At 42.4% G+C, this 26054-nt stretch overlaps 3 protein-coding genes across 10 annotated transcripts; 1 reads left to right on the top strand and 2 right to left on the bottom strand.

Moving 5' to 3' along the window:
• Positions 1 to 1446: 1446 nt before the first annotated feature.
• On the bottom strand, positions 1447 to 10054 carry slmapb (sarcolemma associated protein b). Of its 4 annotated transcripts, none has more exons than XM_086141142.1 (10): positions 9951 to 10054; positions 9591 to 9642; positions 7568 to 7696; positions 7393 to 7467; positions 6942 to 7244; positions 6486 to 6756; positions 5850 to 6021; positions 3728 to 3862; positions 3129 to 3216; positions 1447 to 2736 (listed from the first exon to the last, which is right to left on the bottom strand). In XM_086141142.1, the coding sequence occupies exons 2-9, from the start codon at positions 9640 to 9642 to the stop codon at positions 3133 to 3135; spliced, it is 1221 nt and encodes a 406-aa protein (XP_085997268.1). In that variant the 5' UTR covers positions 9951 to 10054; the 3' UTR covers positions 1447 to 2736; positions 3129 to 3132. The 4 variants fall into 4 exon arrangements, with proteins under 4 accessions (XP_085997268.1, XP_085997269.1, XP_085997270.1 ...); XM_086141143.1 differs by having other exon boundaries at positions 9972 to 10027; XM_086141144.1 differs by lacking the exon at positions 3129 to 3216.
• On the top strand, positions 8653 to 19462 carry LOC147214504 (ceramide synthase 5-like). 2 transcript variants are annotated; one of them, XM_086141146.1, is made up of 12 exons: positions 8653 to 8968; positions 10034 to 10151; positions 14330 to 14467; positions 15408 to 15510; positions 15679 to 15809; positions 15907 to 15964; positions 16043 to 16093; positions 16242 to 16334; positions 16776 to 16904; positions 17497 to 17603; positions 17716 to 17872; positions 18731 to 19462. In XM_086141146.1, exons 2-12 carry the CDS (start codon positions 10045 to 10047, stop codon positions 18872 to 18874), a joined length of 1218 nt encoding a protein of 405 aa, XP_085997272.1. In that variant the 5' UTR covers positions 8653 to 8968; positions 10034 to 10044; the 3' UTR covers positions 18875 to 19462. The 2 variants fall into 2 exon arrangements, with proteins under 2 accessions (XP_085997272.1, XP_085997274.1); XM_086141148.1 differs by lacking the exons at positions 8653 to 8968; positions 10034 to 10151 and adding an exon at positions 12449 to 12489.
• Positions 18401 to 24243, bottom strand: LOC147214503 (NACHT, LRR and PYD domains-containing protein 12). 4 transcript variants are annotated; one of them, XM_086141136.1, is made up of 10 exons: positions 24214 to 24243; positions 23929 to 24105; positions 22193 to 23794; positions 21943 to 22104; positions 21696 to 21869; positions 20504 to 20677; positions 20211 to 20384; positions 19940 to 20113; positions 19685 to 19852; positions 18401 to 19557 (listed from the first exon to the last, which is right to left on the bottom strand). In XM_086141136.1, exons 3-10 carry the CDS (start codon positions 23779 to 23781, stop codon positions 19488 to 19490), a joined length of 2685 nt encoding a protein of 894 aa, XP_085997262.1. In that variant the 5' UTR covers positions 23782 to 23794; positions 23929 to 24105; positions 24214 to 24243; the 3' UTR covers positions 18401 to 19487. The 4 variants fall into 4 exon arrangements, with proteins under 4 accessions (XP_085997262.1, XP_085997265.1, XP_085997264.1 ...); XM_086141139.1 differs by lacking the exon at positions 24214 to 24243 and having other exon boundaries at positions 23870 to 23976; XM_086141140.1 differs by lacking the exon at positions 18401 to 19557 and having other exon boundaries at positions 19719 to 19852; positions 19940 to 20075.
• Between the last annotated feature and the right edge of the window lie 1811 nt (positions 24244 to 26054).

Raw genomic sequence — 26054 nt, 5'->3', positions numbered from 1 at the left:
TTCGGATGTTATGAAACTTGGGAGTCATACGTCTCATCCTTGGAGAGCAAAATCCCACACCCTCCTCCTCCACAAACTTGCAGTCAGTGTGGTCAGCCTGCATGAAGGGTGTGACTGCACCAGAGCCCTGTAATCTTCTAGCAGAGGTTCAGGTCACCAAAGCAGTTTCATGAACTCTCACGGTCAAAGTGAGCTTACGTGACCCAGCGATCTAGTAGTACCATAGAACTGAGGCACTCACGTGACAAATGAGCTATAAATAGAATCGGTGCAAACCAGAACAGAAGAAACCATGTTTTTATGGTTCAGGAACCGTAATCTATGAAGCCTTCCATTCCAATGCATCACTGCAGCCTTAATGCCTGAATGAATGAAAAAGAATTGTTTAAAGTACAATGAAATCTTCAGTGTAAAAGAGATGTTTTTAAAGTGAGGACATGATCTAATCTGATCAGTCCCTGGTTTCATTTGGTGATCATTTTAAAAAGATTAACATCGATCTCTGCGCAAATTTAAAAATCTATATCAAGCAAAAAAGTTTTCAAGACCTTTAAAACGTATGCTGATATTTTTTGTATTACTTATTTTCACGACATGTCCTTCATAGCAAATTAGAGAACAATTAGTCAGAAAGAGAAGCACCGGCTAAAAATATAATCAAAAAGAGGAACAAAAGCATATTTTATTAGAATTAATTGATATTTTTTGAGGGTCAGAGCAATCAAGACTAGCTCAGTTTTCTTGTTATAGCTTGTTAAATCCAATATCTGTCAAAATAAGGATTGTTTCACGTAAAGTAAATTCAAATGGCTTTTTTAGTTGAAGTATGTTTTTTGGCAGTCATCAAGCAAATAATTATTACATAGCGTTTTCTTTTTAATCACATGGATAACCGATCGCTCTGTCTTGGTTTTTAATGGCATTTTTCACCAGGCTCCTATCGAAGGTGAACATAAGAGTTTAAATATGCTCCTCCAGTGATAACGGACAACACTGTCGTAAAGCTTTAGCAACAGAGCCTTCTTAGATGTTACGGAAACCACATTATCTAAGGGAACCGTTAAGCTCTGCTCCAGGGCCGCCGCCTGATCACACTATCCTGACACGACAGACACTGGTGACGTTAAAGTGTAAGCAGAACACAGAAAGCCTCACTGCTCCTGCTGCTTTTTGCATCAGAGAATAATAATGTGTGTTAGCGTTAGTCTGGCACCTCACATAGCACCCACAGCCAAAAAGAAGAACGTGTGAATGCATTGCTGTACGTTGCTGGTAAACTAGAAAAGCCACTTAGAAACCCAGTCTGTATTTAAATGCAGGGGAATCATACATAGGTAGTAGTCCTTAATTCAAGTCGTGACCCAGGGAATCAATAAATAATTTCCTATCTTATCAAATCTTATCTCTTCGAAGTGCTTCACTGACTCCCACTGCAATAAGGTACAATTACAGGGTAAAGACTTTTATTTGAGGTCAGACTTATGTTTAAACCAGTTAATCGTTAACATGAGACCCAATTCTCTACATTGCAATACATAGATTTGAACTCATTCACAAAATTAAAAGACGACAAAAGCTGTGGATATTTGTATTATAAAATTGTAGATTTTTCTACACACAGATTAAATGCATGCACACTTTTAGCTCATTAATAACCAATGAAACGATTGATTTCTGGAAGAATAGATTTCTAAAGAGACATTTTGCATGTTACTCTACTAATATGGCAGCATAACTACATATGAAATTAGATCATATTTTATTTTCAAGATATTTTTTTCTTTAATTTAAATTGTCATGTTCACTTGTTAATTCATTTCTGGCACAAAACTACAGCACAGTAAAACTGGGGAAAAAAAAAAAGGGAAAAAAAAAACATGACACCACATGATGCTGTTAACTGATGAGACATAGTAGATCTGGTACACGTTGATTCATCCCAAGTCCATTTCTTACTTTGTCAGTCCCATTACTAGAGTTGGAAACATGTATTGAAATGAAGCGGAAATTGCAGCACAACCGGTGTCATCATAGAAAATAGCTTTTGTGACAAATGACAGGGACCGTGTCAATCACACTGCGTCCGATACACAGTTTGTTTATGTATCTTTTCAAAGTATCTTCTCCTGGTGGCAAGAACTGACTGGCCGCTATCTAAGTGATCTCGATGTGCTGTTTTAAGATATTCATCAAACACTCGATTATGGCTTGCAGCGGTGGTGCAGTTATTTTCTTTATTATTCCGACACTTATAAAGATGTGTTGCATTTGGAGAAACATGAACTGCAAACAAACCACCTAAAGTATAATCATGAGAATTAGTGTATAGACTCTCTTTTACATTCGTTATAGAACTATCCGTAAACAAAGACGGGCCCGAGACTTTCCTTCAAATAACATACATAGAAAATTATTCATTTGCTCACAAAACAGACATTTATTTTCATTAATGTCTCTGCCAGCTAAAATAGAACATCTTAAATTCTGAATAGTGTTACGTAAGAGCCCTCCTAAATAAAAGTGCAGATATGAGAAAGAGGGCAAGCTTTTCAGTTTCAGTGTGGAGAACTCTACTGACAACTATGGATGCACTACGTGCGTGCGTGTGTGTGCGCGCGTATGTGTGTGTGTGTGTGTGTGTGTGTGTGTGTGTATCCCTCAGGTCCTGAAGAGCAAAGCAGCGGTCACAGCTGTCAGAGCCACAGCAGCCACAGGCCCCCAGATCATCCATGGTTTCTGTAACAAGTGGTGACACAAAAATGGAAACATTAGCATCATATAACCCGCCCATTTTTAAAACGGCCAAAGCTTTGACAGCACGACTTTTGTCACTGAGACCAGGGCATTGCAACAGAAAGAAAGTTGAGAACAGCTCTTTGGATAAGATACATCCATCCAGACCAGCTGAGAGAAACTGTTGTTAAGCATTAGCCATTCAGACAAGACAAACAGATGTCAGATGCTGGAAGTTTATGATTGGACTGGTTAGATATCTGAGGCTTAACACTTTTTTTCCCCAAAAGAAGGCATTCTGGGGAAATGAGGAAAATCCTGATTAACTCATGCAATAGAATAGGACAGCGATGGCAATGAAAGATGTAGACCGACATGACAGGAATAATGTGTACCTTACTACCACAATGCGCCGAAGCACCAAAACAGCAAAGCCAGGATAAGGCCGATGGCTATGGCTTGAACGGGCAGCAAAAGGGAGGTCTACAGGAGGGAAGGGATATTATAGCAATCGTCTACAATGGGACATACTTTAGTTGGGCGCAGCTTTGGTCACAGACGCTCCGGCCAGTAGTCTGTTTTTAAATGGTTTTTGCATCAATGTCAAAGATCACACAAGGCTGTCAAGAGTCTAAAAGCAACACTAAAAGACAGAAGATGAACAGAGGGAAGGAGCAGGTGTTCTGAAACATATATATACACACATATATATGTATATATATATATATACGTATATATATCGACAGTGAAAGAGAGAGACTGATAAATATGAATTTTTTTGTCTTGCGAAATCTCAACGCTTTTTTTTCCATTGTTTTGTTGCTTTTAAACCTAAAGCAAAGCTCGTGCTCAATGAATCACAATGTGTGCCTTTCTGCTTTTTAACTCAATGGCAGCAACTTTTCAAAAATAAGACTGTATGATTATGCATGGTTTAGTATAGATAAAAACTACATTTTAGTTTCCTTCAGATGAGAAATCAATTAGAACTCACCTTTGTTCCTTTCTCCTGTAATTCCTTCACATTGGCTTTGTACCCCTCAAGTTCATCGGCGAGCGACTGCTTTTCCTGCTCAGTCCTCTTGTATTGCTCTTTCAGGTCTAGCAGCTCAGTCTTGACCTCATCATACTGTGAAAAAATAAATTGAAAAATTTGAGAGTGAGCCAAAAAAAATTATCTTGTTTCCACTTGCTTGATTTCACTTTGGTGGCACTTTATTATTGGTACTTATCAGCAGACATAGTTGATCTGCAAGTCATTCTGTTTGAAATCAAAGCAATCCAAGCATTGAATAATAGATGGTGATAGTTTCAGTGTGTAAGAAACAGGTCCCCCCCCCCCCCCCCCCCCCCCCCCCCCACACACACACACACACACACACACACACACTGATGCACAAACATTTTTACTGCCTTGCCTGATGCATGTCATTAGGGTGAGAAATACCTCTGGTAAATTAGTGAATACCAGTACTTTAAACATGTAATTTAAACGCTGCAGTCACCTGTGCATATTTTCACTGCAACTTTTCTGCGGCACAATTAGAATTCTAGGATTACAGGGCACTGCACGAACTACTCCACATCTAATTGTGGTTCCAAGACAATGACAGTCATTGTGTTCCTCTGGTCTTCCTCGCCAACATAGCACTCTCACATGAATGAGAATGTTGCAGAGTTGAAGAGCAGCTGACAAATGTTTAGCAACCACATGATGCAACCATGTCCAGTTGGACTGGATTATGGATGGAATTTTTCCAGCGGTGGGTTGAATCCATGCTAGTTTAGCAGCGACTAAGGAGCAGCGTGGTTTATTTTTATTTTTATTTCTATAGAATGGTTCAGGCTATACAAGCTGAACCAGTACAACCGATGCACTTCAGAACAAAGGATGCACAACCGCTCTTACTATGAATGCGTGTTACTCCCATTTGCTCAAGGATGACTTCACCTGCATTGCATGCCAATCAACTCTACCTGCTAAACCGCCTTGAAACTTTACACAAACGTGTCCCTACCTAAATTCGGTGCTGTCAAGACTGTTAAAAGAGGAGGATGATTTAAAACTGCAATTCATTGTTTCAATCATTTCATTTTAGACGAAGACCACTTCCTCTGGAAAGCTGGCCAAGGGCTATGTGTCTTTGTTATCTCAGCTAATAAATCAGTCCTAACTGGTCCAAGAGCTTATTTCTATTTTAGTCAAAAAAAGGGATTAAAAGTACAGAGAGGGTCCGCTTGCCTGGTGGTTTTATTTTTTTCAAATAGAATGAATATTATCTGAATGAATAGCTGTTTTCAAGACAGGAAAGAGCCCAAATTCAAATTTTGAGGCGTAAAAATTAAATATAATAACATATTAAAAGCAGCTGAACTTAAAAAAGGCACAAAAAAATAGTTGGCAACAGGGTAGTCTTTAAGTCTCTTAAAGGCAGTTCTTTGGATTTGTAAGCTTTCATGAGTGCATTAACTCAACATGCCGCAATTACCGAAAATGCAGGGCCCCAAGAGTAAAGTGTTGTAAAAGAACATTAGCGATGCAGACATAATCGGTGATGTGAACCAGACAGTCCAACTTTACAGATCTGGTTACTTTTACAACCTACAAGTATTTCTAATTTTCACTTGAAACAAATGATAATCAAAGCATTATGATGTTTGATGTTTTGATAATGGGACTCAGTTTTACTGTAACTAAAACGCATATCAGTATGCAGTACGTAATGACATTTCATATTTGGACAATCCTTATTTAATAAAAATGTGAACTTTCGTTAACCTCTAAGGTGAATTGTAGTAACCTTAGCGTTAGTGTGTGTCAATAACTCAAAAGATACAGCAACTCTTTGTCTACATTGGTCACAGAGAACAAAATACCGCTAAAATAATGTCAGCTTAGCGCTGCCAAGAAACTGGGTTTCAAAACGCCTCACACACTCCTTCCCAATCTTGGACTGGATTTTGCAAAAAATGATCGTGTCTGGTGTCATAAAGACTGCGTGTAGTGACAAGTATCGGTGAAACGGCTGCAAACTCTGGGTCGTGTCAAGCTTGTGTACGAGTGTTTATTTTGTTTGATACCTGACTAATAGGAACGTACAGTCATGGGAATATACCTCTCTCTGCAGAGTCTCACTGCGGCTATCTGCCTCATCAAGTTGGCTTTTCAACATGGTGCACTCTTCTTGGTTCTGGAGCTTCAGGGCCACCAGTTTCTTCTCCAGCTCCTGCTGTGATCGCTCAAGTGTTTCAATTCTTTTACTCAGCTCTGCATTCTGGGCTTGTGAGCTACAAAACAAACAAAACACTTACTTAAATAGGTGGGGGAGGATTGGTGATGTATTGTACTGAGCAAAGTTCAGCAAGCAAAACAGAGGAAAGATTCAGGAAGAGTTGAAAATGAATTTGTATTTTTGACAGGAAGAATTCAGGGCAATCCCCAAGAGGTGAGGAAATAAAAATGAAGTGCCCTCTACACTCAGTCATCAATCTGCTCCACCCAAAAGACATTGCAATAGAAAAAGAATGACAGAAAAGAAAAAAACAGAAGCTCAAAATGTAGCATTGGAAACTGCAATCCGGTACCCAACGCATACAATATGTAGATTTGGTAGGTTTTTGAAATGCTTAGAACCTATGTGCAGAAAAGGAAGAACAAAGGGTAGATCCTGTAGTTGAAAAGGGTAAAAATCTATGCAGACTCATCTGCTAATTCCAGCAGTGGAGACCCATGTGAGGTGTAGGGAACTGACCTGACAAGGTCTTTCTCTAGCTGCTGCTTTTTCTGCAGAACTGTCCCCTTCTCGGCGCACATTGCTGCACATTCATCTTGCAAGTTGCCCTTCTCCTTCTGGTGAACCTTGAGAAGTTCTTCTTTCTCGGTGCGGAGGAAAGTGCACTCGCTTTCCAGGCTGGCCTTCTCTTTTTGATGCTTGGTCAAGATGTCCTGTTTTTCGGACCGCAGACCAGAACACTCCTTCTGAAGGCCACTGCACTCTACCTGCATGGACTGCAGTTCACTGGCTGTGTGAAAAAAAATCATTACGGAATTTAATAATGTCCCTTAAGTAGATACTCTTTTCTTAGTTCGCTAACAAAGTGAAAATCCACCAATTCTAATTCAAAATGTTACTAACATATACATAGAAGAGCGAGTTCATTGTTACATTTTCATTGACAATAACATGTATTTTGGATACGATGAGTACCTTGTATTTCTGCAGTTTTCTGCCATTGCTTGCTCTGCTGCTGAAGATCATGCTGCAGATCAGCAATCTCACGTTCATATTTGCTCGCGGTCTGACGCCATTTCTCCAGATCCTTTGAGACGGTGACCAGGTTGTTCTGGACGTCGCTGACGTCGCGGTCACGCTCCGCGATGATTGTCTCCAAGGTACGTTTCAGTGACTTCACTTCATCTTGTGAACTTTGTAGCTCACTGCGTAAACTGGAGGAGTCATTGGCGTGCCCCCGGAGAGTCCCCATTTCATCACGGAGCTGCTGCAGCTGGCCTGTCAGAATTTCAATTGATGGGGAAATTTTGTTACCAAAATTAGAATCCATACAAAACACAACTGTTCTACTCAACTCCTTCTGGTCAAGGAAGGACAGAAGGAAAAGACACGTTGGAATTCAATTGACTCTAAACAAAAGTCCTACCTTGAAGAAGCTTTATCTGTTTTGCAGAGTCATCGGCTTGCTGTTTATTAACTTTCCTTTCCTCATTAAGGGCACCTACAACATATAAATTAATGTATTTCATCTATTCTCAGTCAGCTTGCTGTATTTCTGTGGGAAAGAGAAAGGGAATGGTACTTATCATCATTATTGTTACCTTGTAACTCCATGCATTTGTGTCTCTCTGTATTAGTTTGATCCTGGGCTTCTCTGAGTTGATCATTCAAAGACTGGATCATTTTTTCAGAGTCAGCGGAGGACCCCATGTTTGATCTGGTGAGGTCACCTGAGGTTGACGTTCAGCAAAAGAATAAAAATGAAAGTTCAATTTTACAGTTCCAGCTTTCAGTATGAGGGGTTGACGCGTCCAGAAGGATGCAGAAATGAAAAAGAAACCTTCATTCACAAGTAAGCAGGGATGGTGATCAATACCATAATGCATCCCAGTTCATCCATGCAAATTCTGCTCCAGTCCCAAGCATTAAACCAGGCCTGACATACTATTCAGTTTCCCAAGATATTAAAATGGGCTTATTACATAAACTAATTGCCAAGCCAGAAATAGGCACAACTTGATGTCTAATTTTTATTTTTTTAAACCTTCAGACTCCTTTATTCTAAGCTATCTATTACTGCACATCTTGGCACATCTTAATAATACACCATTATTCAGTCAGACAATGTCACCGCTACATAAATGGACTTGCCGTTGTTGTCAAGCATCTGTTGTTTTTCCTGGTGGTGGAAACAAGCTCCAACAACACACTATGCAATACTCAGTGAATATCTTTATCCCCTAATCTACTGTGGCTAGGAAAAGCGATGACCTCATCTCAGGCTGAGCATTTAGCATGGGTAAAAACAAATGTCACAGCAGGTCAAGTATGTGCACCAAAAATGGAAATAAGATGACAGAAATGCCGGCTGTAGCATGAGGTTCCTTGTACCTGCAGTCACGCCAAAGTGATATTCAAAAACAGGCACTTCGACGATGGCAATTGTGATGTCGAAGGGCATCGCTAAATGTCCTCGAGATGAATGGATATGGAGAGACGACTGGAGGCTGGTGGTACCCTCTGAGTGAAGCACATGACCACCCTACGGCATGCCAGACAATGGCTGAGCATCTGGCGTTCTGTCTTGTATGTCGTCATGTATTTTTACATGCATGCATGTATGTACATAGGCTTTAACCTGAGTGGGGTTTACTGTGCGAAGGAGTTCCTGTGTCCAGCATGCGTGAAAGAATAATGCGCTCCGAGGAGAAAGGGCGATGGCGTGCAATGTGCTATCTTTAGAACCTTTAGTCACTACGGTCATTATGCCTTAGTGTCACAGAATGACACCTGACAAAGTAATAATGGGATTAGTTCGCGTGTAAAAATACCTCAGACTAGCTGGGATACAGAGCATAGCACTGCCTCAAGTGACTTTAGGAAAAATGTAGGAGAAAATCTTTTTTTAGCTCGAGTGCTGAAGGCTACAGTCCTGATGGTCTATCTTCCCGGGGAGATCGCTTTCCTCACCCAGTAAGAGTGACAGCTTTCTTGGAATTGAGGTATAGCACCGCTTGCTTTAAATTGACACTGTCTCAAATGAGTCTGATGAGGAAATTGCAGGTTTGACCCACAACTAGAAAATACTGTACATCAAATTTTATCGGGAAAATTCTGACATACTAAGATACTGTTATCACGCGCACAGTGTTTTTTGTGCTCCATTTACATTGTACAATGCAGCATTCCAAATTAATTCAGCATGACGAAGAGATTTCCTCACCGAGATTCTCGAACACTACGCTTAATGTAACTTGCAGTGTTTGTGTTCCCTGCATTGTGCGACGCTTGGGTTATCCTGTGCCTTCTATTTCCGACAGACCACCTAAATGTCAGCATTGACACAAATTGCTCTGTTGATTTGCCCTCTGCGCAAAGAGAAATGTCAAAATAGGCGTCTAGGAAAAGAGAAATCATCCTCTAAAACGGGACCAACTACATCACTGAAAGCTTTGAGGTCGAACAACTGCCCTTATGGGTCCAGGTTTTAACAGTGACTCATGCATTTTTCTTTCTATGCCTCGTCAGGCAAGTGAGATATCTAAGTGACAAGCAAGGAGGAGCAAAACTGCCAAGTCATTAATTTAAATTCTCTCCTACGACACAAAAATACAGCTAGGTTACCTTGAATAAGCGGAACATTGTTCAGGGGGTCACTCAGCTCTTTCTCATCCATCTGTAAGAGAAATAACAATCATTTATCTTGAGAGATACATACACTGCAACATCAATATTCAATATTAAAAATCAAGTAGGTGATTAAAAAATATGTTAGTTTATGAAGACTAAATTTTGCTGTTATCTTTTAATTTGTTTTTCGAATCTAATAGTCATCTCAAAAGCTACGCTCCTCTATGAGCAAGCAGAAAAAAAAGTAAATCTGGCAGAGGCAGCATGGGGGCTGAGAGAATTCCTTTAAGGGACAGCTCTCGGTAAATTTTTACTATTAAAAGGTTTCCAGTCAATCTGAGCCAGACATATTACCTTAGAATATCCAGTACCTACAGTGCTCTCTGTGCTGTGGGTACAGCAGCCCTTGACATGAAGAACTCTTCTCCAACTATCAGATTGTTTTCAGATGCGAAATGGAACAGTCCATGCTGTGAAGGGGGAGGGCACAGGCTCGGACAAACACGGTGGAACGGATCCCTCTGCCACTGCTCCACTGAAACTAGACTATATAAGGTACTTTCGATTGTAATCATGAAATTACTTTACGATCGCTTAAAATGCTGTGCTACCCGGCGAGTCAAATGAATATGATAGAAAGAGCAACCCCCTAATTTGCGGTCGGAGTCCCCAGCCCTTCAACACTAGGTCATGCAACTGAGTGGGGCATCACGGAAGCTGCAGCTGCATACTGACACAGAAAGGTTTTGTTTCGGAGGATGGGCTGCTCTCTGGTCAACTTGTGCCAATGTAGAAGATAAAGGATGATACAGAAAATAGACTCCAAGTGAGTCTAGCACCTTCTCTGTGTTTCTACTGGAGCCCTTGGATTTTTCATGAAGGCTAGAACGGTCTATAGGTTGTGAAAGGAAGGGTTGTACAGTGTTTTTTTGCCCAGAGTGTGTGTCCACTTGACTACAATATAGTTTGCCTCTTCAGCATTCAAGGAGAAATGATGTGACATTTTCTTCCCTATTCTTTTCTTTCCACACTTTCACTTCTTCTTCTATGGGATTTCACAAAACTGGCCTTGCGGTTGCCATTTTCCATAACTTAATAATGTCACATCAAATATTCTTTGAATCATTTATCAAGTTTTGTCAGGCAAGTTCAAAGAGGGGAAGCGTGATTCCAGATCTGTTCAAATCTTTAACCCATCACTTTATCATGTGAGCTAATCTGAAGTCAAGGGATCATCGAGTTAGATAGCAATGCATCTTTTCACTTCACTGGTAGGGACATGATTTCTTGTGCTCCCCAGATCCTGTCCTCGCTCTCCCCCACAGAAAGTAAACGTCCACTTCAACAGCAATGGTCATCCCACAAAACCTATACTTTACTTTTTAAAGCAGGATTTTTAATGTCTTTAAAGGTTGTTGTGTCTTCTTTTTCTGAGGTTGTGTCTGACGAATGACTCGGTTGAAATTAAGCTGAATGGTGCAAGTCCTTCCAAAAATCAAAATCGAAAACTCTTAGCTGAAACGGTTGTGAATATCTTTTTTTTTAACTTAGTTTAAAGCAAAGGTCTATCACAATAGATGCAGTTTGCTATGTAAAGGCCTCAAACTACTTTTTTATGTGGTAAATATTGGCACATAAAGAAAATAGAAATGAAAACATGTGACACAATTAATAGATTCAAAGAAGTATTTATAAATTAATTCATATAAAAATCAAGTTATTAACACAAGTGGGCTTGCTTGTAAACTGTCGACTGAATGTAAAATATGTACATTTCATTCTTTTCTTATTTTCTAAAATGGGATGATGAAAGGAAGGGTCGGCAAAATGAGCTAAAGCTTCAACCTACAACTTTTCAGTCAAGGAAAAGTAGTATTTGGAGTCTTATATGAATTATACTTTCTTATTTGTTTATTTATGTTGAAATATTAGGTGTATATGTACTGCTACTACTACTACATACATTTTTTGCGGTTTATTCATATATGTATTTTATGCAACAAGTTGAAAAGAGCAAAATAAACTAAGTCAAATATGGGGTTACAATATTCCCAAAGACTGTCTTTTTCTCCAATCTTTTAATTACTCAAAGACCTGAGTTATACCAGCAAACTGACACTTACGTTCTATACTTAATGAACAACCACTGCCTTTTTCTTCTTTCGCCTGCATTCGTCTTCTCATCTTCTTCCTCCATAGTGTCAGCATTCACTCCTTTCCTGCTGTTCTCCCTAAGTTTGCAGAGAGCAATGCAAGAAAATCCAGTTACCCAACTTATACAGGCCAATCAAATTCCACAAGACAATTTCGACCGCCAACACGTCCATATGTTTGCAAATCCCAAGTCAATATTGTTTAAGAATACTCAGGGAAACCAACAATTTTGTTTCCATGGAGTTAGTCAGCGCTGTCTGAGATATCTTTCAAGTCCAGTTGCCTGTCCTCTTCTGATTTCCCTTCAAGGATTATTGCATTTGGACTCATCTGTCTTTCAACAGTATGCTCTAAACTCCTTTCATCAGATGACTGCAACCACTCGCTCTTTGTTTATGCGACTCATCGGATAACAACCACCGTAACACCCCAGTGAAGGAGAAAAAAAAAAGAGAATTCTTTGGGTATGACAGCATAATACACAACACAGATAAATGGGGGAAAAAATGAGGACTGAGGAAGAATGAGATTAAAGAAAGCAATAATTGAAAAAGAACCCAAACCGTGACAGAAGAGGACGGCTGGATTGTAAAAACCGTTCTGACACCGATGATTACTGGGGTGGAAAAGAACATGAAGGTGGTGACAATTCAGCAACATGGACGCCGTGTTGAAGCAGAAAGGAGAAGGGAGCAACAGGCAGTGATGGAAGCATGGAGGGAGGAGCCCAGCAGGCACTGTGAGTCAGTCTGTAACGCTTAACAAGATCATTTTTAGGACTCGAATGACGGCCTGTCAATATACCAACTGCAATAAAATCAACTATAGGTCATCTTAGTGACAATGGATCATTAGCCCCAAAACAAGCTTCTGATCATGTTTTCAATAATATTTCAAAACTGTTTTCTGTTGCCTTAAAAGACATGTTCATAATTCTTGCATTCTTACACACAGCCCTGGAAAAGACAAAGTAAAAAAAAAAAAAACACCATACCAGTCAAACCGTTGTTTTACATATCTTGAGTTAGTTGATGCAGGTTTATAGAACTTAGGGGACTTAACTGAGTTTATATCCCGCACTAACCTTTATAATAACCAATGTCAATGAAAGCTGACACAGCAACATCTGACATACATAAAACCGATACAGGTGATGAGATAATCAATCGTTTTCTACGGCAGCTGCCTTTATGGGTGGGGGGGATTACAAAGTTGACTCATTGGAGGGAAAACAATGCAACATCCGCTTTTTTTGGGTGACGAGACGACTTTGAGGCGATCTTAATGAGTTTGGATTTTGCAAATTGCTCTGTCACCACATTTCAGACTGAGACCTTGCCCCCTTAGTTTGACAAGCTTGTCACTGGGTAAAGGTTTAAAATGAGAAGTCGTAAAACATTGACCAACTCACAATAATCAGTCATCAACGGACCATTTAAATCATCCACTAAGGGAATTAAAAAAACAAAAAGTTTGCATCCTGCATGGGACCAGATTCCTCATTACCATTACTTTTCTTTAGTAAACATTGCATAACTTGGTTTACTACGATCAAATTCTGCAGCAAACATACTCAAGTACCCTCAATATATCAAGCTGATAAACTGTTGACTTTACATGTAAATACTCTGGATGCCAAGAGTTTCATTCCTACATTCCATTTAACACATTTATCATTAGTTCTGCCCCAAATTGTTGAATATTTCATGTCACAATAAATCACAGTAGTTGCAGAGTGGTTCAGCTCCATTGAGATGACTGTTCTTCCAAGTTGAACCCATTTCGAGTCCAGGTTTCATTTCTAAGCAGGCTAAAACTGATCAAGTGTGTGAAAACCCCAGATCTAATTGCGCTCAAGTGACAAAACATCGATCATTTTAATATTATTTACCAATTATTCGACGAGTCTGTGTGGCTCAGTCCTGGAAGCGCAGCTCAACAAGCTAGCGCGGTTACAAGTTTAGCAACTTTATGTTACGTGATATAAAATTTTAAGGGCACAAATTAAGGTGTGTATCTCCAAAAGGGTGAAGCCAGCTAGACCCCCCCCCCCCCCCCAAAAAAAAAGTAACTTTAGGGATTTTTTCACAGAGTTGGCCAAGTTAGCAACGTCGTAATAATAAACGTTGACGGCTAACAACGTTCCCAAATCGGTAATTGTCAGCTAGCGTTAGCTTGCTGGATGTCCTCGGAGGACCCCTGGGGTATCCGCCGGCGGGAGGGAGAGGCAGAACCTGGGGCAACCATGGTGGAAATAAGCCGTACTTTTCCCCCCTCCTTCTCTCTCTCGCGTCAGAAACGTCATTCAAAGTTTTTCGCGGTGGGTGTTACCTTTTACGTGTCAAGCTAGCGGTCCCTCACAGTGGAGTCGCGGAGCGGCAATGCGGACGTGATGTCTACTTAGCCCGGTGTGTTGACACGGGAATGAGCTGGAAGCTAGTTTGAAAAAGAAAGCAAAAGATTTCATCGGGTTTTTTTTTTGTTGTTGTTTTGGCTTCCCTCTTTTACGCTGTCTCGGCGTTTTTCTTTTCTCCCCACCCGATGACTTCCTCCTTCTCGACTTGGTTTTGGAACGACAGGTTTTGGCTTCCAGAAAATGTCTCCTGGGTGGATCTGGAGCATCCGCCACCTGGCGTGGAGTACCCACGGGTGGGACACATGCTTTACGCCCTGCCGCTGGCCGTGGGAGTCCTGCTGCTGAGGCTGCTCTTCGAAAGGTAAGTCGGGGGGGGGGGTTCTTTTCACTTCTTCATCTGTCATGTGTCGCTTGTTTTTAAAAAACAACAACAAAACAAAGCACTGAAATAACACACACTTCTAACTGGTCCGTGTCGATGTCTTCCACACACTTACACGGTGCAGAAAACACACATCGTGCATCAGCAGAAGCCAGGCTCTGGTCGTGGGTAGATATGGTCATTTTGTAAGGAAACAGGAAATGATTCATCCATAAAAAGTCTTTTTTTTTATCAAGTGTTATCCTATTCTTTATTAAAACAACATGTCAATTGAAACGCCCTGCAGTGCTTCACCAATGGTCTTTTTTTTTTTTTAAAAGTAGGTCCAACAAAAGTGATCTCATAAGTGAACATCATTTTGTTCTTCTCCAGAGAAAGGGGGCAGGCCTAAGCCATGCCTCCACTTCTACTAATTCTGTCTTTCTCCATGTTGGGGAAAACTATGTCAGATAAGTGGAGTAGATTGGAGATGGTCTACATGTTGGGGGTTGGGAAGGGAGGGGTGATCTCTAGTCAACTAAACCAGATAATCTTGTTACACGCATCAGCATTTTGGTCAGAGCCGACCCTCCCGTCCTCTGTCTCCCATAAGCTCACATGATGGGTCATCACACTCTTGTTTAGACTAGGTGATACATTCCACAGGATTCCTGCTTCCCCGCATCTCCCTTAAAGCTTTGTGTTGCGCTCGCTCTATCTCCATCTAAGACACACTCGTACTTGTTCTACATAACAAGTCGTACTTGTTGAACGAAACAAGTACGGGGGAGAAGCGTGGAAGTTAAAATAGTATGACCGTTGGGCGACGACGTCGTGGTAAATGTTGCACGATAGTTTATCCGCAGATAACTTCTCTGAATGTCTCTTTTAATGCTACATAATTTCTGTGTCCCTGCCCCCGCCATCTGTGTGTATACAGGCTAGTGGCCAAGCCCTGTGCCCTCATACTTCAGATTCAAGCGGGAGTTCATCGGCAAGCGCAGCCCAACGCTGTCCTGGAGAGGGTGTATCAGTCCAAAACGGTACATACTGACGCTTGTGCGCCTTCTGCAGTTCTTCAATTGCGCCTGTGCATTACACGGCCAGAGACGCGGCGTAATCTTCCACCGGTTTTCCCCCTGAGGGGGTTTGTTTTTGAAACCCACGGTTCAAAGAGGCCGGTACTTCAGCTCTTCGGTTGTCTTTATTAGATTCCGGACGCGAAGCAACTCGAGGGCCTATCTAAGCAACTTGACTGGGATGTGCGGAAAATACAGAGATGGTTTCGCATCCGTCGCAACCAAGCCAAGCCCAGCATGCAAAAGAAGTTCTGCGAGAGCATGTAGGTTTCCCGCTGCGCTGCCTTGCTTTTATTTCCAGTTAAGTTTATGGCTTAAAAGTACCTACACCTGGTTTTTTTACCCTTTTATTTTTTTCAGGTGGCGCTTTACATTTTACCTGGGCATTTTTATCTATGCTATTCACCACCTGTGGGAGGTGAGTCGGCGCAATTTACTTTTACGTCTTACGTTTAATTCAGAGCGATTCTTTAATCATTAAATCTCTTTTCCTCAGTCGCCTTGGACGTGGAATACCAGACTCTGCTGGGAAAACTATCCATTCCAGGTCATTGAACCGTCTATTTTCGACTTAATCGTTGCATTCAGCTGTCGATTATTGTGCATTTCATCTATTCGGGTCGCAGGATTACCGTGACATTTTAAGTCTGAATGTATATTTGTTAAAGGTGTTTTCATTTCAACACTTCCTACAGCCGCAGACCTCTGGACAATACAATCACTATGTTGCGGAACTTGCTTTCTACTGGTCTCTGATGTTTTCCCAGTTCACAGACATAAAACGCAAGGTTAGTCAACATTACACGCCGTCGTGCCGCATCCAGGCAGCCTTGCTCTGCAATCAACATGTTTTCTATGGCACTCGACTCGCCGGATTTGAATACTCGTGCAAAAGTCACTCACCCAGCAGTCATAAAAGGCTTTTAACTTTATAATCAGCTCATAATTATTCACTCAGGTGAAAGAGTTGGACATTATTTTGCAGGACCTCAAAGAACAGGTAGCTCGATCGGTCAGTCCTCGCAGGATTTTCACATGTAGGAGTTAAAATGGCAGTCCAAAGACTACGACTGCGGGTTACTGTACAACCAGCAATAGTAACTTATTGTTCTATTGGCCCCAGGTGTTTTTATGTGCTTGTAAATTTAAGCGGCGGGCGCATTGAGCGTCCTATTTAGGAATCTACCCCTATTCATTCATGTCATGTCTCATCATTGCACCGACCACAGGATTTCATCATCATGCTTGTCCACCACCTGGCCACAATCATCCTCATCACATTCTCCTACGCCAACAACATGCTAAGAGCTGGTACTCTGGTCATGTGTGTGCATGATGCGTCCGACATCTTTCTCGAGGTAAAGAGCTAAAACCGTTTTCAGTAACTTGCGGCACCCGTTTTGGATGCAAGGTAATTTGGTTATGTGTGCTGAGTGCAAATGCACACATACAAATGTTAAAGACCTGGCAAATTGCATATGTAACAGGGACTGTCAATCAAATGTTGGGTTCGAGTGTTAATATCCCATCCTCCAATGTGGGTTGGTTTACACTACGACTGAAAGAACATAGTTAGAATAAAGGTCGTCAGACTGACTGTCTTTTGCTTTAACACAACACTTGTAACAATGTAAACACAACCCGTTTCACTCGTCCGTCATCAACGCTCACTTTAAAAGCGGAAACTTTCCAAAGATGTGTTTTAAACTCTTTTTATCTCGATATAATGGGGGAGGATTAGGTGTCAGTTTGAATGTTTTTTTTTTATCTATCTAAAAAATAATTATCATACATTTTGTGCAGTACTTAAATCTTGCGGGGGGGGATGAAAACCACGCGGAAAATATGTAATTTTGTCGCCACTTTACATTTCAGCAACATGCATGTGCAACACATAGCAAATATGCATTTTTGATGGAAAACTCATCAGCCCTTTGTTTGTCCCCAAAGGCAGCCAAGCTGGCCAACTATGCCAAGTACCAGAGGCTTTGTGATGGCCTGTTTGTTGTGTTCAGCATAAGCTTTTTCATTTGCCGACTCGTCATCTTTCCGTTCTGGTGAGACAAACAGGAGCTTTTTACAGAATTTCAAAAAGAGAACTTTAGAGAAAAAAAACAAAACAAAAGGCTATGGCAATCTTGTCAGCTGTGCCTGTGTGTGTGTTTGCAGGATTGTAAACAGTGTCCTGTTTGAAAGCTGGGAGATCGTCGGCCCGTATCAGGCTTGGTGGCTATTTAACGGCTTGCTGTTGGTCCTTCAAACCCTTCACATCATCTGGTTCTACCTCATCGCTCGCATTGCAGTCAAAGCCATATTCAAGGGAAAGGTTAGTGTTTTGGAATAAAATCCATAGCAAGTCTTTGCCTGTCATATTGCCAATTTTCTACCGCCAAGAGTATAAACAATAACAAAAGATGTGACGTCACAATGTACCCCGGGCTCATGTGAGTTACAGTCGTCCCCTGATAAAAACAATATTCCCACGCCCATGTTTCAGTACTTTATTTACGGTTCACATGTGGCATATTTTTATGGGTGAAGCGATTTCATTCTCCGTGAAAAAGCTACAACGGGGAAAGGTAACGTAAACAGATCATTTCACGATATCAGCGAAACTCTGCGAACTTGAATGATAGTGAAATATCTTATCTATATGAATAATGTCTCCACTGGATCGCTGCAGTGTTGAATTATATGCAGCAAATGAAAGAAAAATTCCAAGACAGTAGCAATAATATGGCCGTTCGAGGTCAGGAAGAGGAAACGATGCCTTCGAAAAACTGCAAAAATGAAAAATAGCAATGCAGCACGGGGATAATGGGTAACTCAGCTAAATATACGCAACGGCGGGTGAAAGGGTTTCCAGGCATTTTATTTCTGGGAATGTTATCACGTGCCTCAACTTTAAACATAAATGTCTGTTTTCATATGAATCAAACTTTTCACCAAAGTAAAACCTTAATGAAAGTGCTCTCTCCGAACGTGTCGTCCACTTGTACTCGAAACATTGGAGGTATAGCTCTATTTATTTCATTCATGTCCACGGTCGTCTGTTGTCATGAATTTGTATTTGCATTGTTCTTTTCATGCAAACGGTACGACATACCTGACTGAAACATTCTGATTATACATTCTGATTATATCACGCTCTTCTCACGGCTGCGTGTCTGACGTGTTTTTACAGGTGTCGAAAGATGACCGCAGCGACATCGAGAGCAGCTCGGAGGAGGAGACGCATTCCAGCGCTAGTAAAAACCCAAATCAGAGCCTAAAGCCAAAGGACGGCAGTCACACTGGCATCCTGAACGGAGATCATCATAAACACTAAGGACTAAGTGTGGATGTTTTCTGGATTTTTCATTCATCTCCAATGTGCCTTTGAAACCCACCTTGTCACTTTGATCTCCAGAGAAGATGCCTGTTTTTCGAATGGAGAGAAGACTGTTTGGGATACAGTGTTTGTTTGTTTGTTTGTTTGTTTTTTGCTGTGTCCTGTTTACACTGTATCATGTTTACATCTGCTCTATACTAGTAAGAGTGATCGTCCATGTTCATTACGCAAATGCATTCGGTGTGCTTTCTGCACCTCGCTGTGTTTCTTCGTATTTCCGAGTAAGAAATATTGGCCGATACATCACAAGCGCCTCTCTGCTGCGACTATCAGAGCTGTTTTGGCTAGCTAAATAGATTTTATCACAGAAAGGTAATATATTTTCCAGCTTTAAAACAATTCAGGGCCTAATTATGAACTGCTTCTCACCTGCAGGCTTTCTATGCCAAAGTTTTCTTAATAAAACCTTCTTGTATCATAGTGAAAATCCTTTTGTTATGAAGAGGAAAATTATTATTATGACTTTTCACTTGACTTTTTTTTTTTTTCTCCCTATTTCATGGGGGCATTAAATACATTTTGTGATCCACCAGCAATCTTTATTTCCGGTTCAGTATCGTATTTTATCGCACTTGTCTAACGTCTCGAAAACGTCCTCCGAGAAGTCGTTGTACCTCAGGCTGAAAGAGTCGAGGAGAGACAGAGTTAGAGGATAATTTGTTAAAAGCTCTTTTGAAAATGCTTTGCTGTTCGTATCCGCCCTTGTTAAAGGGGGTTTATTATTAACTCGAGTTGAATCGCGCTCACTTCATCTCCAACATGGTGCTGCTGTCCTGCATGACCTGGACGAGCGCCGGAACCGAGCGGTCGCTCATCGAGTTGTTCCTCAGCTCCAGGCTCCTCAAAGTCTTACTGGCTTTTATGGCGGCAAGCAGGTCTTCCACGCAGGCGTCCGTCAAACCTGTCATTTCGAGGCTGCAAAACAAGAGCCGCACATTTGCATGCCTTGCATTCTGCACTGAGCGGATAACTGCTCATGCGGCAACACTTTTGTCTACTCACTCGACTTCCTCCAAGAGACAGCCCGGATGTTTAATGGCATCCCAGAGGTGTTTCACTCCCTGATCTCCTACCTTGTTTAAGCCCACGGACAGGGACTTGAGTTGGGAATTTCCACTTGTCAGCAAAGAGCCCAGTTCTTTGAAAACAAACTCGGTTAACATGCAGCGGTTCAGGCTGTCGGTCGAGGTAGAACATACACAAGACAGTCAGGTATTAACGTTTTCTGAAGGCGTTGTAGATTTAATGCAAAAAAGCTGCGCGTGAACCCTACCTGAGTTTTCGTAGGACGCACCGAGGCCCTCCGAGGGCTTTGCAGAGCAACAGGGCCCCCTCCTGGCCCAAATCGTTCACCGACAGATCCAGCTCCGCCAGAGAGCAGTGCTCCGACATCAGCGCCTTCATCCAGTGAGCACAGCAGGCGTCTGTCAGCCCATTATCAAAAACGCTGCACGGATTCAGAAATTCAGACACTTTTTGGATTGTTTTGAATCAGACATACTGAAGAAAAAACGTGCAAAACAGACACTGAAACAAGCACGCAAATGGTTTAAAGGAAATACTTGCCTGATAGTTTGTATTTTACTGAACGGCTGCTGCAGGGACCTGCACAGAGCCTCCGCTCCACGGTCATCGATCTGATTCTGCATCAGGTTCACGTTTCTCAACTCCGACGGGCCGGAGCACAAAACTGCAGACAAGGCCTCCATGGATGCCCAAGTCAGCTGACAACTCTGTAACCTAATTTAAAACAGAAAAGAGTTACTGAACAGGCAGCTACGTACACTCTCAGGATTTTGCGGAGTCCTTGCGTGGGGGTAAAACAGCCTTTTGTATCGATGCCCCCAACACATGGAACACTCTGCAACAAACCCTAAAATTAAATGCCCTCCCCTCTGCCGCTGTTTTTAAACACTTGGTTAAAAATCTATGTACTGCCAATTGCACTTGTTTTTAGTTTTATCCACTGCCCTTGTACTTTTTAATCTGATCTCATTTTTACTTGTTTCGAGTTTTATCTACTGCTTCCGTACCGTCTTTAATTTAATCACATTTGCGCCTGTTTTTAGTTTATCTACTGTTTTTTTTTTAATTTGTGCTGCCGATTGTACTTGTTTTTAGTTTTATCCACCCCCTTGTACTTTTTAATTTGATCTCATTTTTTACTTGTTTCGAGTTTTATCTACTGCTTCCGTACTGTCTTTAATTTAATCTCATTTTCACCTGTTTTTAGTTTATCTCCTGTTTTTTTAATTTGATCTCATTTTATTGTGGTGCTGTGCTCTGCTTTGCTTGTAAACTTGTCGACCCTGAAAATGAGGGAGACCTCAGTGGTCTTACAAGTATACTGCTCAAAAAAATAAAGGGAACACTTGAACAACACAATGTAACTCCAAGTCAATCACACTCCTGTGAAATCATAGTGTCCACTCAGGAAGCAACACAGATTCATTTTGACTTGTTTTAAGGACATTACATCAAAGTTGGATCAGCCTGGAGTTTGTTTTTACACTTTAATTTTGAGTGTGATTCCTAATCCAGACCTCCATGGGGTGATACGATTGATTTCCATTGATCATTTTTGTGTGATTTTGTTGTCAGCACATTCAACTGTGTAAAGAGCAAAGTATTTCATAAGAATATTTCATTCATTTAGATCTAGGATGTGTTTTTTAAGTGTTCCCTTTATTTTTTTGAGCAGTGTATAAATAAAGGTTTGAATGAATGAATGAATGAATGAATGAATGAATGACCGTACTGAAGCTCCCGCAGCGTGCAGCGAGGGCTCCGAAAGGCCTGGCACAGTCGGGTGAAGCCCCGGTCGCCGATCGGATTGAACGACATGTGCAACACACACAGCCGAGACTCGGCCGACGTCAGGACCGACGCCAGATCTTCGCAGCTGGCCTCCGTCAGACCGCACACCGCCAGACTAGGTGAATCACAATCTGAGAAACATCCGTAGAAAAAAAAGAGGGGTAAATTGTGACGGACGCGAATCTTACTTTAGTTTCTGGAGTTTGCTGTCTCTCAGTCCGGTGTGGAGGATTTTGAACTTTTCATCCCCGAGTCGGGTGTGAGACAGATCCAGCTCCCTGGTGATTCCACCGCGCAGAGCTGAAACCAGATGGGGGACGGCTTCTGGACGCAAAAAGCTGTTTGACAACCTGAGGGAACCGACCAAGACATCTCAGACACGCGCGGGTATTAAAAAACAGGAAACCGAGAACGCTTTCTATCGTGTGTTCGGCTCACAATATCTTGCGTGACGAGGTCATAGCTTCGACCAGCGCCTTGGTTTTCTCCCCGGTCAGATCCTTCGAGAGGTACAGGTTCAACGTCTCCATTTCACCGAGGCACGAGACAACATAAGCCAGCGCGACGCAGTCCTGCAGGGTCAGCTCTCCGTAGCTGATTCCAGTACCGGCTGAGGAACCCATGACCTCCTTCACGAATTTCTCGTTTTGAGATTGATGGAGAAGACGGAAGCAACGGAGATGCTGATCTTTGAAGTATCCCGCCAGTGCCGTTTTCGATTTGTTCTCGAACCAGCTTTTGAAAACGCGGATCTGATCGGAGTCGAACTCCCCCAGCAGCTTCTCCAGCGGTCCGCGCTGAGATGGCTCCGAAAGGGCCGACATGAAGAAATCCAGATATTCTGCACGCCCTCCGTGCTTCTCCAGCATCTCATCCACGCTCGCCGGCGGAGACAAAAAGAATCTCAGGGCCGAGAGAAACTCCCGCAGAAGCTGAGATCGGAAGGAGAAGACGCATCCCTCCGACTCCGGGTCCCCGTCTATTTGCAAGAACGCGCCGAGCGACGCCCGATAGCGTCGAATTCCTTGAAAAACAGACGGGTCGATTTCTTTTCTGGTGCAGCCGGATCGCCGCTCGACGATGCAATGAGACGCGAGCTCGCCCAGGGCCGACACTTGCTCCCGGGCGCCGGCCTCGTCCGGCGACTGCATCTGAATCAAGCGGGCCAGGACGGCGACACATAGCTGAGATAGCGTTTCAGGAAGTTTCTCACCGGCTCCCATCAGCGACTTGTACAAGCGGCAAACCGTCCAACAAAATCTAGGAGCCGCGCTGAAATCATAGAAACCTAGAGTTTTCTCCATGTGCGCTACGGCTTGGGCGGCAACGGCTTGATCGTCCAAGAGGACCTTAAAGTAGAGTTCCCTCTGGGGCTTTAGAAAACCCAGCACGTTCACGGGAACGCCATCCAGGGATTCCAGACCCTCCGCCGTCCTGGCCGCCAGCAGAAAAGACGCTCCGCTCATCAGCCAGCCGTGAATCAGACTGGCTACCAAACAGAACGCCGGCGCTTCCAGGCTGGGATCGCGGCACGGAGCGTAACCGGAGGGATCCAGGCTGCGTTTGCACACGTCCAGGTCGTCGAATATAAACAACACATCTTCGGGCTTCTGCAGAACAGTGGACACGGACTCTTGAGGAACGCATCCATGGCGGTGGAGCAAAGTCTCCAGGCAGGTCGCTCCTTGAAGGGGGTTTATTTCACCCAGCCGGAAATAAAACGCATAAGAAAAATTTTGCAGGTGTTCTCCTTTTGCCCAATCTACCGCCGCCTTCAGCAGAGCGGTGGTTTTGCCGGTTCCCTCTGGGCCGACCACCAGCACCTTCTTCCCTTCACCGCCGAGGGCGGTGTGAATGGCACCATCAAGGGTGTTGTCTCTGTGTTTTCTGTCTGTCACAAGAGCTTCAGAAGTCAGAGGGGAAATATACTGCTTGCACGTTATTACATTTTCTGGCAGATCTCCACCGAGAAGCGTCGACGTCCCCTTTGACTTCAGTATCTGGGTCAGGAAGCTGTTTTTTTCCATGTTGCAAAAATCCCTGTTGTGTTACAGAGCAGAGTTAGAACTTCCACGTTGGCCAGTTCGCAGAGTCATTACACCGACATAAACTCACCCTCCTCGTGTTTAAACGTCGGGAAAAAGGTGATATGCATTGGAGTGCAGAGTGTTTACCTGCAGAAGTGAGCTTCACAAGCGTCGGATCGGCTATTTGGCTTCCAGAGCCGCCGGACGGAAAAATCAACCGGTCCAAACAGGAAATGCGTTTCTTTTCCCTGCACGCTGTCTTGCAGGCGCGGATCGCAGCTTTGCCCTCTGAGAGGAGCTGGGAGGCGTCCTGATGCTCACTGACTGCACGGGAATTCAAAACGTGCAGGAATGAGAAGAACGAAGATGATTTAGTACTTCACCGGTCCACCTCTAAGTGTTTTTTTTTTCTTCCTCTTTCTCTTGACTTACATAAAGAGTTGCTTTGAGTCACCCTGTTTTTTTGGATTCTTCAGCATGATTTCAACACCTCGCAAACTGTAATTGGAGTTTTCACTCCCAAATCACTGTCTCAACATATCCTAAATGATCTTCCTTTTTTTCATAAACTTGTTTTGAAATAGTTAAACAGCAGTTACAAGAGCACTGAGCGAAGCACTGACTTGAGTTGTTTTATTCATCTGGCTGGAAAACTGTAAAAATCGTAATCTTAACAGAGATTTTTTTAAAGTCACTTATTTGTGCTTTGTATGAGGATACTCCGTGCACCCCCGTGCACATTTTCCCTCAAACAAAGTACGTATGAGGTGCTTTGATCGCTCATCAGCTGATTTTCAGGCAAATCCACATTGTTCTCAGCCTTTTAATCATATTTTAATTACATTCTGCATAGGAAATCCCTTTGGAGGAATGCAAATACATCTTTTGCGTGGCACAAAATGTCCACAACATATTTTTATCCTTGCTGGTCCATTTGCATCCTGTTTATTTTTGTCATTGCTATTGTCACTTTGTTTATATTCTTATCCTTGTTGTTGTCGTTTTGGTCGTCCCTTCCCACCCTGGCTGTTTTTGTTTCGTCTTGTTTTTTGTTCACTCTTCTGTCTATTTATTTGTGGTTGTCTTTTGCTATTTTTTAATTGTCTCTTTATTTATATCTATATCCATATCTATGGATACTTTAATTGCCGCGCTGCTGTGACAAAAAGAATCAATAAAGTATATCTTATCTCAAAAGCCCAGCGGGTTTTCCACCGATTGTGTTGGTCACCTCGCGTTCTGGTCTTTCCCCTTCGCTTCTTGCTCTTGATGTTTCGGTTAACTGTTCCAGGATCCACACGCATTCTGCGTTCAATCACCGAAAATCATCCTGCATGACAAACATGCAGTGCCTTTTGCTCGCTCTAAGCGATCTCAGGCAAAACTGTTCTCAGTTCTACTACCTCAGTGGTGGAACAAACTTCCGGAAGCAACAAGACTAGCATCATCTATCTTAACCCTCAAGAAACAGGTAAAAACTTTTCTATTTCAGGACTTTTTACTGCGCTGATGCCCCAGATCAGGTTAGGCAGCAAGTAAGGCTATGCAGTGTGTGTGTGTGTGTGTACGTTTGTGTATGTCTTTGTCAAAAAACAAACCAAAAAAAAAAAAAACTCATTAACCCAAGCTTACTGTTCTATATATTTCCTGTGCATCGTGTATTTGCAAGTGTATTTGCAGTCCCTATGTCCTCTATTGTAAGTTGCTTTGGATTTAAGCGTCTGCCAAATGTAATGTAATGTAATGTAATGTAACTACTTTCATATCCTCTCTCACTTTGTCTGTAAATTGTCCATAAAGCTCAGATTCCGGCATCCATCTACCAATATCTTCTCCTTCCTCTGTCCATGACCCAACCATCTCTGACCTTCTCTCCAAAACATCTACCATGTGTCGTCCCTCTGATGGACTCATTCCTGATCCTCTCCATCCTGGTCGCTCCCAAAGAGAACCTCAGCATCTTCATCTCTGCGACCTCCAGCTCTGCCTCCTGTCTTCTGGTCATTCTCAGTGTTTGTAGATCATCTCACCATCGTCTCCTCCACCTTTCCTTCCCTTCTGGCTGATGTTCTTCTATCTCACTTTTCTCCACCCATTCCAACCTGCTTGAACCCGTTTCTTTACTTCTTCTCCCCGCTGCGCTCTGGACTGTCGACTCTACGTGTTGGATCACGTCTGCTGCCTTCGGTCAAATCGGCAAACAGCGAACAGGTTGTGAATATATTTCTTTCACCGACACATTGGCGCTTAATATCACGCGCAGCAGAGGAAAG

The sequence above is a fragment of the Fistularia commersonii genome, chromosome 34 (genome assembly GCF_037954325.1).
Source record: "Fistularia commersonii isolate RoL2024-O1a breed Wild chromosome 34, RoL_Fcom_v1.0, whole genome shotgun sequence".
Classification (NCBI taxonomy): domain Eukaryota; kingdom Metazoa; phylum Chordata; class Actinopteri; order Syngnathiformes; family Fistulariidae; genus Fistularia; species Fistularia commersonii.
This window is presented reverse-complemented; position numbering and strand designations above follow the sequence as displayed.

Bases quoted from the DNA above. Each gene is read 5' to 3' on its own strand.
- slmapb (XM_086141142.1), bottom strand. From the start codon at position 9,642: ATGGATGAGAAAGAGCTGAGTGACCCCCTGAACAATGTTCCGCTTATT. The intron at 7,697-9,590 runs GTAACCTAGCTG...CGTCAACCTCAG, and splicing joins CAATGTTCCGCTTATTCAAG to GTGACCTCACCAGATCAAAC. The intron at 6,757-6,941 runs GTACTCATCGTA...TTTTTCACACAG, and splicing joins GAAAACTGCAGAAATACAAG to CCAGTGAACTGCAGTCCATG.
- LOC147214504 (XM_086141146.1), top strand. From the start codon at position 10,045: ATGCGAAATGGAACAGTCCATGCTGTGAAGGGGGAGGGCACAGGCTCG. The intron at 15,965-16,042 runs GTGAGTCGGCGC...TCTTTTCCTCAG, and splicing joins CTATTCACCACCTGTGGGAG to TCGCCTTGGACGTGGAATAC. The intron at 17,604-17,715 runs GTGAGACAAACA...GTGTGTTTGCAG, and splicing joins CTCGTCATCTTTCCGTTCTG to GATTGTAAACAGTGTCCTGT.
- LOC147214503 (XM_086141136.1), bottom strand. From the start codon at position 23,781: ATGGAAAAAAACAGCTTCCTGACCCAGATACTGAAGTCAAAGGGGACG. The intron at 19,853-19,939 runs GTGAGTAGACAA...CTTGTTTTGCAG, and splicing joins TGTCTCTTGGAGGAAGTCGA to CCTCGAAATGACAGGTTTGA. The intron at 19,558-19,684 runs GTGAGCGCGATT...CGACTCTTTCAG, and splicing joins AGCACCATGTTGGAGATGAA to CCTGAGGTACAACGACTTCT.